Source organism: Mustelus asterias, chromosome 9 (genome assembly GCF_964213995.1).
Source record: "Mustelus asterias chromosome 9, sMusAst1.hap1.1, whole genome shotgun sequence".
Classification (NCBI taxonomy): domain Eukaryota; kingdom Metazoa; phylum Chordata; class Chondrichthyes; order Carcharhiniformes; family Triakidae; genus Mustelus; species Mustelus asterias.
In genome coordinates, this window is record NC_135809.1 from 52,556,223 (window position 1) to 52,570,127 (window position 13,905).

General features: G+C 40.5%; 1 protein-coding gene across 2 annotated transcripts in view; it reads left to right on the forward strand.

The window, feature by feature from the left end:
* The window catches only part of LOC144498690 (A disintegrin and metalloproteinase with thrombospondin motifs 20-like), a 417,617-nt gene that overhangs the window by 151,722 nt on the left and 251,990 nt on the right, over positions 1 to 13,905 (forward strand). For both annotated transcript variants that reach the window (XM_078220194.1, XM_078220195.1), the window contains exon 8: positions 13,309 to 13,414. In XM_078220194.1, coding sequence (XP_078076320.1) covers positions 13,309 to 13,414 — 106 coding nt within the window. The remainder of the gene's footprint in view (positions 1 to 13,308; positions 13,415 to 13,905) is intronic.

A 13,905-nucleotide genomic window follows, 5' to 3' on the forward strand; every position in this document is an offset into this window, starting at 1 on the left:
ATGGATGAAGGCACACTACCCCATTTGCCATAGTTTAAACTACTCACTTAAACTCTATGTGCCTTTGCCCTGTGCAACCTGCTGCGTTTTCCAACTTTGCCAACTTCAAAAGAAAATATTTGTATTTACATGGCGTATTTCACAACCACAGGATGGTCCAAAAGCTTTACAACCAATTGATGTTCTTTTGAAGTGTAGGTACATAAAGTTGTAATGAAGGAAACGTAGCAGCCAATTTTTGTACAACAAGCTTCCACAAACAGCAATGCGATAATATCAAGATAATCTATTTATGTGATGTTGGTTGAGGGATAAATATGAGCCAGGGTACTGGGGATAACTTGCCTGCTCTCCACTGCTATCAGCCATCACCCTGCGTAGTGCCGTCAGACTTGAATGCCGCCTAACTGAGAGGCAAAAGTGCCACCAACTGAGCCACAGCTGACAGTTGAATGTACAACTCTCCAATCCTTCATCCCTTGTAACAGAGAATAAAAAGCTGAAGCTTTAGTAGCCACAGTATTTATATGGCTTGTCCAATTCAGTTTTGGGTGATGGTGGAGGATTCAGCAATGGTAATGTAGTTTCATGACAAGGGGTGAAAGTTAAGTTCTGCCTTGTTGGAGATGATCATTGCCTGGCACTTGTGTGGCTTAAATATTACTTGGTGGATAGGCAGTGGTTAATGTTTAAGGAAAGAAGGTATGAATTGCAACAGTTACACATTCCTTTCTGGTGCAAAAACACAAGAAAAGCAGCCCAACCACGGCTAATAAAATAAATTAAGGATAGTCTTCGATCCAAAGAGGAGTCATGTAAAGTTGCAAGAAAATCTAGCAAGTCTGAGGATTGGGAACAGTTCAAAATTCAACAAAAGAGGACCAAGAGATTGACTGAGGGGAAAAATAGAGTATGAGTGTAAATTTGCAAGTAACATAAAAGTGAGTTGTAAAAGCTTCTGTAAGTACGTAAAAAGAAAAAGACTGGTGAAGACAAATGTATGCCCTTTACAATCCAAAATGGAAGAATTTATAATAGTGAAGAAGAAAATAGCTGAACAATTAAACAACAACTTTAATTTTGTCTTCATGAAGAAAGAACAAATAACTTCCCAGAAATGCTAGGGAACCAAGGGTCTAGTGACGAGGAGGAATTGAAGGAAATTAGTATTACTAAAAAAATAGCGTTGGAGAAATTACTGGGATGGAAGGCTGATAAATCCCCAGGGTGTGATGATCTATGTCGACAGGCTGATAATCTACGTCTACAGGGTCCTAAAGAGGTGGTCTGGGAAATAATGGGTGTGTTGGTTGTCATCTTGCAAAATTCTGTAGATTCTGGAACAATCCCGACAGATTGGAGGGTGGTAAATGTAATCCATTATTTAAAAAAAGGAAGGACGGAAAAACAGGGAATTATGGACTGGTAGCCTAACATCAATAGTAAAGAAAATGCTCAAGTCTATTGTAAACCATCAGATAACAGGACACTTAGAAAATATCAAGAGGGCTAGATAAAGTCAACATGGATTTATGAAAGGGAAATCATGTTTGAAAAACCTACGGAGTTTTTTTGAGGACATAACTAGCAGGATAGATAAGGGAGAACCAGTGGATGTGGTGTATTTGTATTTTCAGAAAGCTTTTGACAAAGTCCTACCTAAGAGGTTCCTAGAATCTTAGAATCTTAGAAACCCTACAGCACAGAAAGAGGCCATTCGGCCCATCGAGTCTGCACCGACCACAATCCCACCCAGGCCCTACCCCCATATCCCTACATATTTACCCACTAATCCCTCTAACCTACGCAATCCAGGACATTATAAGGGCAATTTTAGCATGGCCAATCAACCTAACCCGCACATCTTTGGACTGTGGGAGGAAACCGGAGCACCCGTAGGAAACCCACGCAGACACGAGGAGAATGTGCAAACTCCACACAGACGGTGACCCAAGCCGGGAATCAAACCCAGGTCCCTGGAGCTGTGAAGCAGCAGTGCTAACCACTGTGCTACCGCGCCGCCCTTGGTTAATGTGCAAAATTACAGCACATGTGATTGGGAGTAATGCATTGGCATGGATTGAGAATTGGTTGAAAGACAGGAATCAGAGAATCAGAATACGTGGATCTTTTTCAAAGTGGCAGGCAGTGACTAGTGGGCTCCGCAGAGATCAGGGCCCAGCTATTCACAATGTACATCAATGATTTGGATGAAAGAATGAAATGTAATATTTCTAAGTGCTGACGACACAAAGCTTGTTGGGAATAAGTGGTGAGAAGAATGTTAAGAAACTTCAAAGTTATTTAGACAAGTTGAATAAGTGAGCAAACACATGACTGATGCAGTTTAACATGGATAAATGTGAAGTTACCCATTTTGGAAGGAAAAACAGAATGGAAGTGTATCATTAAATGGTGATAGATTGGGAAATGTTGATGCACAAAGGGACCTGGGTGTCCTTGGATGCCAGTCACTGAAAGCAAGCATGCAGGTGCAGCATGCAGTTCGGAAGGCAAATGATACATAAGCCATCATTGCAAGAGGATTTGAGTACAGGAGTAAGGATGTCTTGCTGCAGCTGTACAGTACCTTGATGAGACCATATTTGAAATTGTGTTTGCAGTTTTGGTCTCCTTACTTAGGAAAGGATATACATGGAGGGAATGCAAGGTTCACCATGCTGATTTCTGAGCTAGCAGGATTGTTGTATGAGGAGAGTTTGGGTTGATTAGGCCTGTATTCAGTGGAGTTAAGAAGAGTGAGAGGGGAATTGTATAAAATTCTGACAAGGCTGGATAGACTGGATGCAGGTATCATGTTTCCTCTGGATGGAGGGTGTAGTACAAGGGGTAAAAGTCTCAGTATACAGGGTAGATCATTTAGGGCTGAGATGAGGAGAAAATTCTTCACTCAGAGGGTGGTGAACTTGTGGAATTCTCTCCCACATAAGGCTGTGGAGGCCAAGTCACTGAATATATTTAAGAAGGAAATAGAGTCTAGATTTCAAGGGTCATGGGGAGAGCATGGGTGTATGGTGTTGAGTTAGAGGATTAGCCATGATTATATCGAGTTGTGGAGCACGCTCAAGGGCAGAATTACTTTTGTTCCTATTTTCTATGTTTTTATGTTACCTCCTCCAGTCATTTGATTGACAGTCAAACTGTTTTGAAATGGCAATGTTACACAATCCACTTTTTTCACTTTCAGGATCATGTAGCTGTAATGGTTTGTTTAGAAAGCTGTGGCTATTATGAATGCTTGACTTGAGTTCCAAAAGTTTAGAATGGCCTAAGCAGCAGGTCGTTTATTGACAGAGCTGTTTGGGCAAAAATACTCTGTCTTTGAAATGGTTTCAGAGCAAATATTTGTTTATTGACATAGCTTAATGACCGCTAACGGTATTAAACTTGTTTTACCATAGGACAACAGTTTCTTTGCAGTACAATGAGAGATTTCTGAATTTACTAGATTGTCACTGCATTAATTTTTTTGACATCTGAATATTGCATGACTTTTGAGGACTGTATATAGTGGATTCTGGGTGAGTGGACTATGGAGGATACATGGGGGTTTGGTGGAATCTGAGGGGATGGGAATCTGAGGGGGCATGGAGTGACATGAGTGAGCAAGTGAGAGGGATGAGGATTAGGGGGCTTTTAAACCACATTGGGTGCTGACTTACTCTCTCTAAAAACTGAGATGGGCCTTCTAAACAGCATGCCTTCACGTTCATACTCCTCCAGTACTCCATTGCAGCTGATAAACTATACTGTGAACCCCAACCTTGCGTGGAAACTCAAAAGTCCTGAGCGAAGTTATTTGTGAGTGGAGTGTGTGTTTTGGAATTTAGGAAAGGGCCTGATAGTGTTTTGTACACCAAAATTCAGCCAATATTTCAGCTCTTTGACCTTTCATTAGAATTTTTTGTGTGGAAATTTGCTCATTGCCCTTTGGAAGTTGAAGGAGACCATGTTGAAGGGCTTTCTGCAATTATCCTGAGATGTCACTTATGCAGGAAATTGAGGAAGGAGACAGTGCTATAGTGGTAATGTCACTGGACTAGTAACCCAGAGGCCAAAGCTCATGCTCTGGGGCTGGGGCAGCTCATGGAACTTGAACTTAATTAATTAACAAATTCAATTAATTGAGTTAAAAGCAAATATGGAATTAAAAATAATGGGTAAATGAAAATGGGTAAATTGATTGTTGTAACTGATTCACTGACGACCTATCGGGAAGGGAATCTATTGTTCTGACCCTGTCTGGCCCACATGTGACTCCCAACCCACATCAATATGGTTGACTCTTGGCTACCTTCTGAAATGGCCCGGCAAGCCACTCAATTCGATGGATAGTTTCACCAGCATCCCAAGGAAGAATATTTTAAACAATTGCCCAGACAGAATCTTTGCCTTCTGAATCCATATTGGATGGTTTTCACTGGGTTATTATAATACAAGTAGTTGCCAAGTTTAGGTTGATTCACCAGTTCCATTTCACATGGTAGTGAATGCTTATTGTCTTGGTCCGTTCAAATTATATTTATTGCAACAGTTTTGTTTGTTTGCAATTGACTGAAACCTTAATAGCATTCAACTCCCTCATTGACTTTCAAATTACAACACATGTATCTTTTAATACCATCCAACTCAAAAATGGTCTGTTTTGAACCTTTTAAACCTATGAAAGACTTTCAAGTCAACTATTTTGAAATTCTTAATTCTCTTGCAAATGTGGCAGAAGTCTGTGAGACTATTGTGGAATTATAACAATTGCTCACTGCAGGCCACTTCCACCTCAAGAACAACATAACCTACAGCAGTGGAAGTTACCACTACCCTGAATTCTTCCAGACAGTCTTAAAGATTTTTATCACATTGGTCAGAGCTTTTTATCCTGCCTTTGGAATGCCAAGAAAATAAGCATCCTATTTTGTTTATTGGTAGAGTTCTTACAGCTGCAAGAATTGACAAATTATTGCCAACACCTGGCAATGAAAGCTTTATGCCACAAGCCCCTAAATTTAATCAATTACAGTTCGATTCAGTAAGCTTTCATTTCACCTTTGATGCAATTCCCCTCGTAGTCTTAAGCCATCCTTTATAAAGCTTTCCAGCCACTTTTACCAAGCAACAAGTCACCAGCCCAGCCTCAGTGACTCAGAGCCATGCTTCAGGATGATTATCTCCTCGAATCCTGATTCCTGATTCCGGTAAGGCATCTGCAGATTGATAGGGAGAGAAAAAGGTCGAGGGACTAGAATAATTTAAATAGAGTGGATTGTAGGCATAAATCTGGTGAAATCGTGCTGTAGGAGTCTCCCGAATCATTGTTGTTCGCTGTATTCTGCATAAAATCAACTTATAGGAAGGATTATTTCTGAAGCTGAAGGGGATGATAATGAAGATGAGGCAGAACATTCAAAATTGGGGCAGCAGAAGGCCATTCGACCCTTCGAGCCTGCTCCACCATTCAACTAGATTACGGCTGATCTTTATCTCAGTGTCATTTTTCTGCCCTGTCCTTATACTCTTTGACATATTTAATATCTAGAGATCTATCAATCTCTGTCATGAACATACTTAATGATTGAGCTTCCACAGCCATCCAGGATAGGGGATTCCAAAGATTCACTGTTTTCCAAGTGGAGATGTTCTTCCTCACCTCAGTCCTAAATAACCTATGCCTTAATCTAAGATTCCTAGTGACCTCCAGCCCCACCCTACGATCCAGAGAGAACATCTTTCCTGTATGTTCCCTGTTGAGCTCCAAGAAATTTGTACATTTTAAGAGATCACCTCTCATTCTGCTAAACTCTAGAGAGTACCAGCCCAGTCTCCACAGTCTCTCCTCATAGGACAATTCTGCCATCCTAGAAATCAGGCTAATGAACCTTTGTGTTATTGCCTCTATGGCTACCATACCATTCCTTCGGTATGAAAACTAAAATGGTACAAAATACATTAGGTGCAGTCCCACCAAGTCTCTATACAATTGCAGCAAGTCATCTTTTATCCCATGTTTAAATCCTCTTGCAATAAAGGCTAACATACCATTTGCCTCCCTAATTGTTTGCTGCATCTGCATGTGAGCTTTCAGTGAGTAATGAGCAAGGATACTCGAGTCCCTTTGGACATCCGCTTCCCAATCTCTCTCCATTTAAGAAAATACCCTGCATTTTTGCATTTCCTACCAAAGTGGATAACTTCACAATTTTCCATGTCATATTCCAGCTGTCACATTCTTACCCATTCACTCAGCCTATCTAAGTTCCCTTGAAACATCTTTGCATCCTCCTCACAACTTACATTCCTACCTAGTTTGTGCCATCAGCAAACTTGGAAATTTTACATTTGGTCCCCACATCCAAATCATTGATATATATGGGGCCCAAACACTGACCCTTATGATATTCACAGCCTGCCAACCTCAGAATGACCGTTTATTCCTACTCTGTTTTTGATCCGTTAACCAATTCTCAATATATACCTGTATATTCCCCCCAGTCACGTGGGCTCTAATTTTACTTCCTAATGTGTAACCTTATCAAAAGCTTTCTGAAAATCCAAGTACATTACATCCACTGGATCCTCCTTATCTATTCTGCTAGTTACGTCCTCAAAGAACCACCAACAGATATGTCAAACATTGCTTCCCTTTCATAAATCTATGTTGACTCTGCCCAATCCTACCATATTTATTGTAAGTGTCCAGTTATAGAAACATAGAAACCCTACAGTGCAGAAGGAGGCCATTCGGCCCATCGAGTCTGCACCGACCACAATCCCACCCAGGCCCTACCCCCACATATTTACCCGCTAATCTACGCATCCCAGGACTCTAAGGGGCAATTTTTAACCTGGCCAATCAACCTAACCCGCACATCTTTGGACATCAAATCCTTTAGAATAGATTCTAAAATTTTCACTACTACTGATGTCAGGCTAACAAGCATGTAGTTCCCACTTTTTCTCTCCTGCCTTTCTTAAATAATGGGATTACATTTGCTACCTTCCAATCTGCAGGAACCAGTCCAGAATCTATAAAACTTTGAAAGATGCCTATCAATCCATCCACGACTTCCACAGCCTCCTCACTCAACATTCCGGGATGTAAATTAGCAGGTCCAGGGAATTCAGCAATGTTCAGTCCCATTTCTCCAGTAATACTACTTTTATTAATACTGATTTCTTTCGGTTCCTCATTCTCAGTACTATTTCTGGAAAGTTTTATTTTCCTCCGTGAGTAAAGACGCAGAATATTTGTTTTGTTTCTCTGGCGGTTCCTTTATCCCCATTGTTAATTCTCCTGCCTCCGCCTGTAATGGACCAACATTTGTAATATTTTATTTTTTGTACATACCTATAGAAGCTTTCAAAGTTTGTTTTTTATGTTTCTCACTGTTTACTTCCATACTCTATTTTCCCCCTCTTTGTCTTTTCTTGGTCCTCTTTTACTGAATTGGGATGCTCCCAATCCTTGGGTTTACTACTACCTTGGCAACTTTATAAACGTCTTCTTTTTGATCCAATACAATTTTTAATTTCTCTTGTTGACACTTTTGGAACACTTCCCTTTTGGGTTTTTGGGAATATATATTTGTTATCAACCAGGTAGTAATTCTTTAAATACTAACCATTGCCTATCTACTATCACACCTTTTATTGTAGTTTCCCAACCAACCACAACAAACCTACCCTACAAACCTTTGTTGTTTCCTTTCTTTAGTTTCAGTTTAAATCTATCACTTTCAAACTTGATGTAAAATTCTTCCATATTATGAGCACTTTTCCCTAAAGAATCACCAGAACACAAGAAATAGTAACAGGAGTAGATCATATAACCCATTGAGCCTGCTCCATCATTCGATATGATCATGGCTGATTTTGGGCTTCAACTCCATTGTCCCAGCCATTCCCCATATCCCTTAATTTCCTGAGAGACCAAAAATCTATCTGTCTAAGTCTTAAATGGATTTAATGATGGAGCATCTGCAACCATCTTGGATAAAGAATTCCAAAGATTCAGATTTGAGTTAAATAATTGCTCCGAATCTCAGTCATAAATGATCTGCCTCTTATCGTGAGACTCTATCCCCATATCGGAGGTTCCCCAACCAGTGGTTCCTTAACAACAAGATTATTAATTAGCCCTTTCACAATACAGCATCAAAAATAGCCTGTTCTCAACATATTTTTCTCAGAAATCACCCCTAATACATTCCAGGAATTTGTCCTCCACAGTATTAGCACTTATTAGATTTACCCAGTCTATGTATAGTTTGAAGTCCCCTGTGATTACTGTATTGTCCTTGTTACTTGAATCTCTAATTTCCTGATTTATACAGTGCCCAACATTGCCTCTACTGTTGTAGTCTCACCAAATGTTTGCTACCCCTTGCTTTTCTTAGCTCAATCCAAAATGATTCTACATCTTGATCTTCTGCTCTAAGATCCTCTCTCACTAATGTACTGATCTGTTCCATTATTAACGGCGCTAAACTCAAAAGTTCTTTTTAATCTAGGATGGCCCCTGGTTGCTAAGCAACAACCTAATTTGTCCTTTAAATTCTGTTTACTTTCACGTTGTAACCCCTTTAATTACAATGCAGGCACAGTTTAAAGTGGCCAAAACACACAGACAGACACCTTTGTTTAACCTGAAGCTAACTGAAGTTTTAACTCTTCAAATACAGAACCACAAAATTAAACTTACTTAAAAGTTAAATTTTGTTTCTAATATCCACAAGTACAAATATAGATTATTTAAAACTATCTGTTTTCTGACAGCTTCCAAAGATGTGCGGTTTAGGTTGATTGGCCATGATAAATTAACCCTAGTGTCAGGAGAATTAGCAGGGTAAATGCACGAGGTTATGGGAATAGGGTCTGGGTGGGATTGTGGTCGGTACAGACTCGATGGGCCAAATGCCCTCCTTCTGTACTGTCGGGATTCTATGATTCGAAATGTCAAATATCCTTGAATTTTCAGTTCCCAACCTTGGTCACCCTGTAGTCATGTCTCCACAATAGCAATTAGGCCATACCCATTTTCTTTTATTTGCACCACCAATTCATCTACCTTCCTGTAAATGCTGCGTGAAATCAGATACAGAGTCTTTCATTTTGCCTTTTTAACATTTCTCCATATTTTGACCCTATTTGGTACTAGTCTTTGTTTTCATTGCCTTCCTATTTCACTTGCTTCTTTTCTCCCTACCATAAGCAGTTTTGTTTTTCTCCTATCTGAATTCCCTCTTCACACAAAGCTAAAAATGGATTCCTTTTGATTCCTTGAGGATTGAAATGATTGTTCCCCAAGTGAAGCTTCTGGTATTACAAGGACGCTTTTCTATTTGCCTTTCTCTAGCCTTACCGAAAGGAAATGTGCCTAGGTTTGAAATACCTTCCGATACTTGGAAGGAACTTTGAAGCAGTAGTTACATTGTCACTATAATAATGAGAGATCACATCATCTACTTCTACTGTGTTTTCCACCAGGTTATTTTTCAACAAACATCTTTCTTATACTGATATCTTGTACTGATCCCCAGGGAACCTCTTCACCTTAATAACAGAAAATGCTGGAAGTGCTCAGCAGGTCAGACAGCATCTGTGGAGAGAGAAGCTGAGCTAACGTTTCAGGCCATGATGATCATTCATCAGAACCTTCATCACAACCTGAAATGTTAACTCTGTTTCTCTCCAAGATGCTGTCCAACTTTGGGGATGGCATGGTCGCACAATGGTTAGCATTGCTGCCTCACAGCATTAGGTTCAATTCTGGCCACGGGTCACTGTCTGTGTGGAGTTTGCACGTATTCCCCATGTCTGCGTGCGTTTCCTCCGGGTGCTCCTGTTTCCTCCATAGTCCAAAGATGTGCAGGTTAGGTTGATTGGCAATGCGAAATTGACCCCAGTGTCAGGGAGGTTAGCAGGGTAAATATGTGGGGTTACGGGAATAGGGCCTGAGTGCGATTGTGGTAGGTGCAGACATAATGGGCTGAATGGACTCCTTCTGCACTGTCGGGATTCTATGCCCGACTGAGTATTTCCCACATTATCTGTTCTTATTTTGGATTTCCAGCATCTGCAGTATTTTGCTTTTGTACCCTCATCACTTTCTCTCTGCAGGATTTATAATGATTTTATTTTCTCCTTTTGTTTTAATTTCTGATAAATGGATTAGTCCATGAGTAGTTTGCTAACCCTGTTATCCTGCATACTCAGCGTTATGCCCTTGAAGCCCTATTACTTGCCTTTAACTTTGTCTTTAAGCAAATATCTCTGTTTCTTAAACTCTGTTCATTGTTCTTTTGAGGCGAGCCCAGGTTAAGAAGAAATGTTTCTGGTTCATGATTCTTAGTATTTTTGAATTTCAGAATACATTTGTTGGTTTTCTGTAGTTACTCATTGCCCCAAGGGACCCACGACTTTTGTTTTATGTATTTTACACAATATTGTAAATTCAAAGAACAAAGAAAATTACAACACAGGAACAGGCCCTCCAAGCCTGCACCAACCATGTTGCCCATCTGAACTAATACCCCCTATCCTTCCGGGGACCATATCCCTCTATTCCCATCCTATTCATGTATTTGTCAGGACGTCCATTAAAAGTCACTATTGTATCTGCTTCCACTGCCTCCCCCGGCAGCGAGTTCCAGGCACCCACCACCCTCTGTGTAAAAAAAAAAACTTGCCTCGTACATCTCCTCCAAACCTTGCCCCTCGCACCTTAAATCTATGAGACAAAGTAGAAATGGTCGAAAGTTTCAAGTTTTTAGATGTCCAAATCGCCAACAACTGGTCCTGGTACCCCCGTGCCGACACTACAGTTAAGAAAGCCCTCTATTTTCTCAGAAGACTAAGGAAATTTGGCATGCCAGTTACGACTCTCACCAACTTTTATAGATGCTCCATAGAAAGCATTCTTTCTGGTTGTATCACAGCTTGGTATGTCTCCTGCTGTGCCCAAGGATGCAAGAAACTACAAAAGGTCGTGAATGTAGCTCAATCCATCTTGCAAACCAGCCTCCCATCCATTGACTCTGTCTACACTTCCCGCTGCCTCGGCAAAGCAGCCAGCATAATTAAGGACCCCATGGCACTCTGGGCACACTCTATGCCACCTTCTTCCATCGGGGAAAAAGATTCAAAAGTCTGAGGTCACGTACCAACCGACTCAAGAACAGCATTGTCGCTGCTGCCATCAGACTTTTGAATGGATCTACCTCGCATTAAGTTGATCTTTCTCTACATCCTAGCTATGACTGTAACACTACATTCTGCACTCTCTCGTTTCCTTCTCTATGAACAGTATGCTTTGTCTGTATAGCGCGCAAGAAACAATACTTTTCACTGTATGTTCATACATGTGACAAATCAAATCAAAGCCTAGTAATTGATTGACTCTTCCACTCTGGGGAAAAAGCTTCTGACTATCGACTCTGTCCTTGTCTCTCATAATCTTGTAGACCTCTATCAGGTCGCCCCTCAACCTCTGTCGTTCTAGTGAGAACAAACCAAGTTTCTCAACAAACTCTTCATTTGTAATGGAACCTGCCAATTTAGTTTTAATGCTGGGGATCAAGGAAGAAAATGTTTTAAATTGCTCAAGTGCCAGTTGAACTAAAAAAATTGATAAAGTACAGTTGTGCTCCATTAAGGTTTGTCATTTGAAATCCAAGCTAAATTTATACATTCTAAAATAGACCTGAGCCTTGGGCATGAATTCTCTTAATTTTTAAACTCCGATGTTCAATTAAGTACTGGAGGCCTTTTTTTGGAAATTCCACCAAAACCTCGCCCAAGTTTTCAAGTGAAGAAAGTTTTCTGGTGCTGTGTTCACTAAGAACACGAGAATATAAGAATTAGAAGCAGGAGTAGGCAATTCAGTCCTTCGAACCTGCTCTGCCATTCCCTACGATCATGGCTGATCCAGTCTCGGCCTCAATTTCACTTTCCTGCCTGTACTCCATAACCCTTCAATCCATTACTAATTAAAAATCTGTCTATCTCCTTCTTAAATTTACTCCCAGCATCCACTGCATTCTGACATAGTGAATTCCATAGATTCATGATCCCTTGAGAGAAGTCATGTCTCCTCATCTCTAAATCTGCCGCCCCTTATCCTAACACTGTGACCCCTTGTTCTAGATTGCCCCAGAATTAAAAACATCCTCTCCACGTCTACCCGGTTAATCCCCTTTGGCATCTTGTAAATCTCAAATAGATCTCCTCTCATTCTTCTAAACTCTATAGTTTAGGCCTAAACTGCTCGATCTCTCTTCATAAGATAAACGCTTCATCTCTGGAATTAATCCAGTGGATCTCCTCTGAACTGCCTCCAGTACAACTACGTCCCCCCGCCTCAAGTAAGGGGACCAGAATATCTACTATTCCTCGTTCAATATTACCTATATCCCTCCTAAGATTAGACAAGTCTAATCCCTCTCCAAAGAAGTTTATGGTGGCACATGATCTTGAAAGAAAAAATCCAAACCTTTTTCTTTCAAACTGTTTGTAAAATAATGCAATTTTCTATGAAAAGTGGCACATTGTTCCCTATAATCACCAGACTGCAGTACCTTTGAGTTAAGGGAAAGGGTGCCCCTGATACCCACCGTGTCAATCTTAGATGTTACTGGGTTCATTTGCAATGCCCTATACACTCAGTGTGTTCTCCCGTTGTTGAGGCTCTCGAGCTTTCAAAGATCTACTTGGGTAAAATATTGAAGGATGGTCACTGCCTATGGGATTGGACATCATTGAGAAAGATAGGGGAAGGGAAAATTGGGGAGAAGCTTTGTAGTAAGGAATTTTTTTTTCTGTGTTGTAAGGGACCCAATAACGAAAGTACAACATCTGGAAACATATAGCTTTTGATTGATCACTAAGGTGAATGAGCTAATATGCTAAAAAGAATGGTGTAATGTAGATTTTGATATGCCAAAAGTCAAAATATTTCCATTGGTGATATTCAGATTTGAGGTGTAGCATTGTTCTCTCCATCACTGAGCTGATGGTCATCTAAATCTATTGAGCTGCACTAAGCAGCAGTAGAAGGAGGAAACCAGAAGGAAAGTAATCACTGGGCACACCCATACACATTCTGAAAACCTTTTTAGATTGGCTCGAGTTTAAAGCCGTAGGAACCACCTTCCAGCCAATTGTGGTACAGGGGAGGGCAAAGTGGCAGAACGTATCTGAAGGCAGGCAACTCTAAATCTCACTGTGCCCGTTTACTGTAGTAACGTTTTGGTTCACTGCTATTGACTTTAAACCGCGTATTCCCATTCTTTTCAGGATTAGCAGAGCTTGGTACAATGTGCGATCCATATCGCAGCTGCTCCATTAGTGAAGAGAATGGCCTAAGCGCAGCTTTTACTATCGCGCATGAATTGGGACATGTGTAAGTATTTCTGTTGTCTATAGAGCTGTCTCTCTGATAAGTGTGCTGTCCATGTCATTCAGCTTTGCAACTGGATATGATTTAGGCAGTTGTCAGAAATGATATGAAATTATGTTGAGTCGAATGACATTTATGCAGGCCTATTTTCCTGCTGCGCCCTCTTTTTATTTTGTTCCTTTGCACGTACACCTGCCAAATTACAGGCCTGTAACCTACTGATCTTTCCTATTTAACTTGGAGTTTCTCTGTTATTTTATTTTCTTTCCCCTCAGCTGTAATGTGGTAATTATATAGCTCTGAACCAGGTTCAGCCAGAAAATTGGGCATTGATTAAAGAACTTTGGGTACAGGATTCAACACTTTACTGTTTTATACGTTGCCACATTTATTAAATAAACCTCTTATTAGAGGTTGTTTTCTTAAGTGTGTGGATGGAGCAATGTGCAACTGTAGAAAAACTCAAAATAACATTGAGCTGTTGACAGATTTAT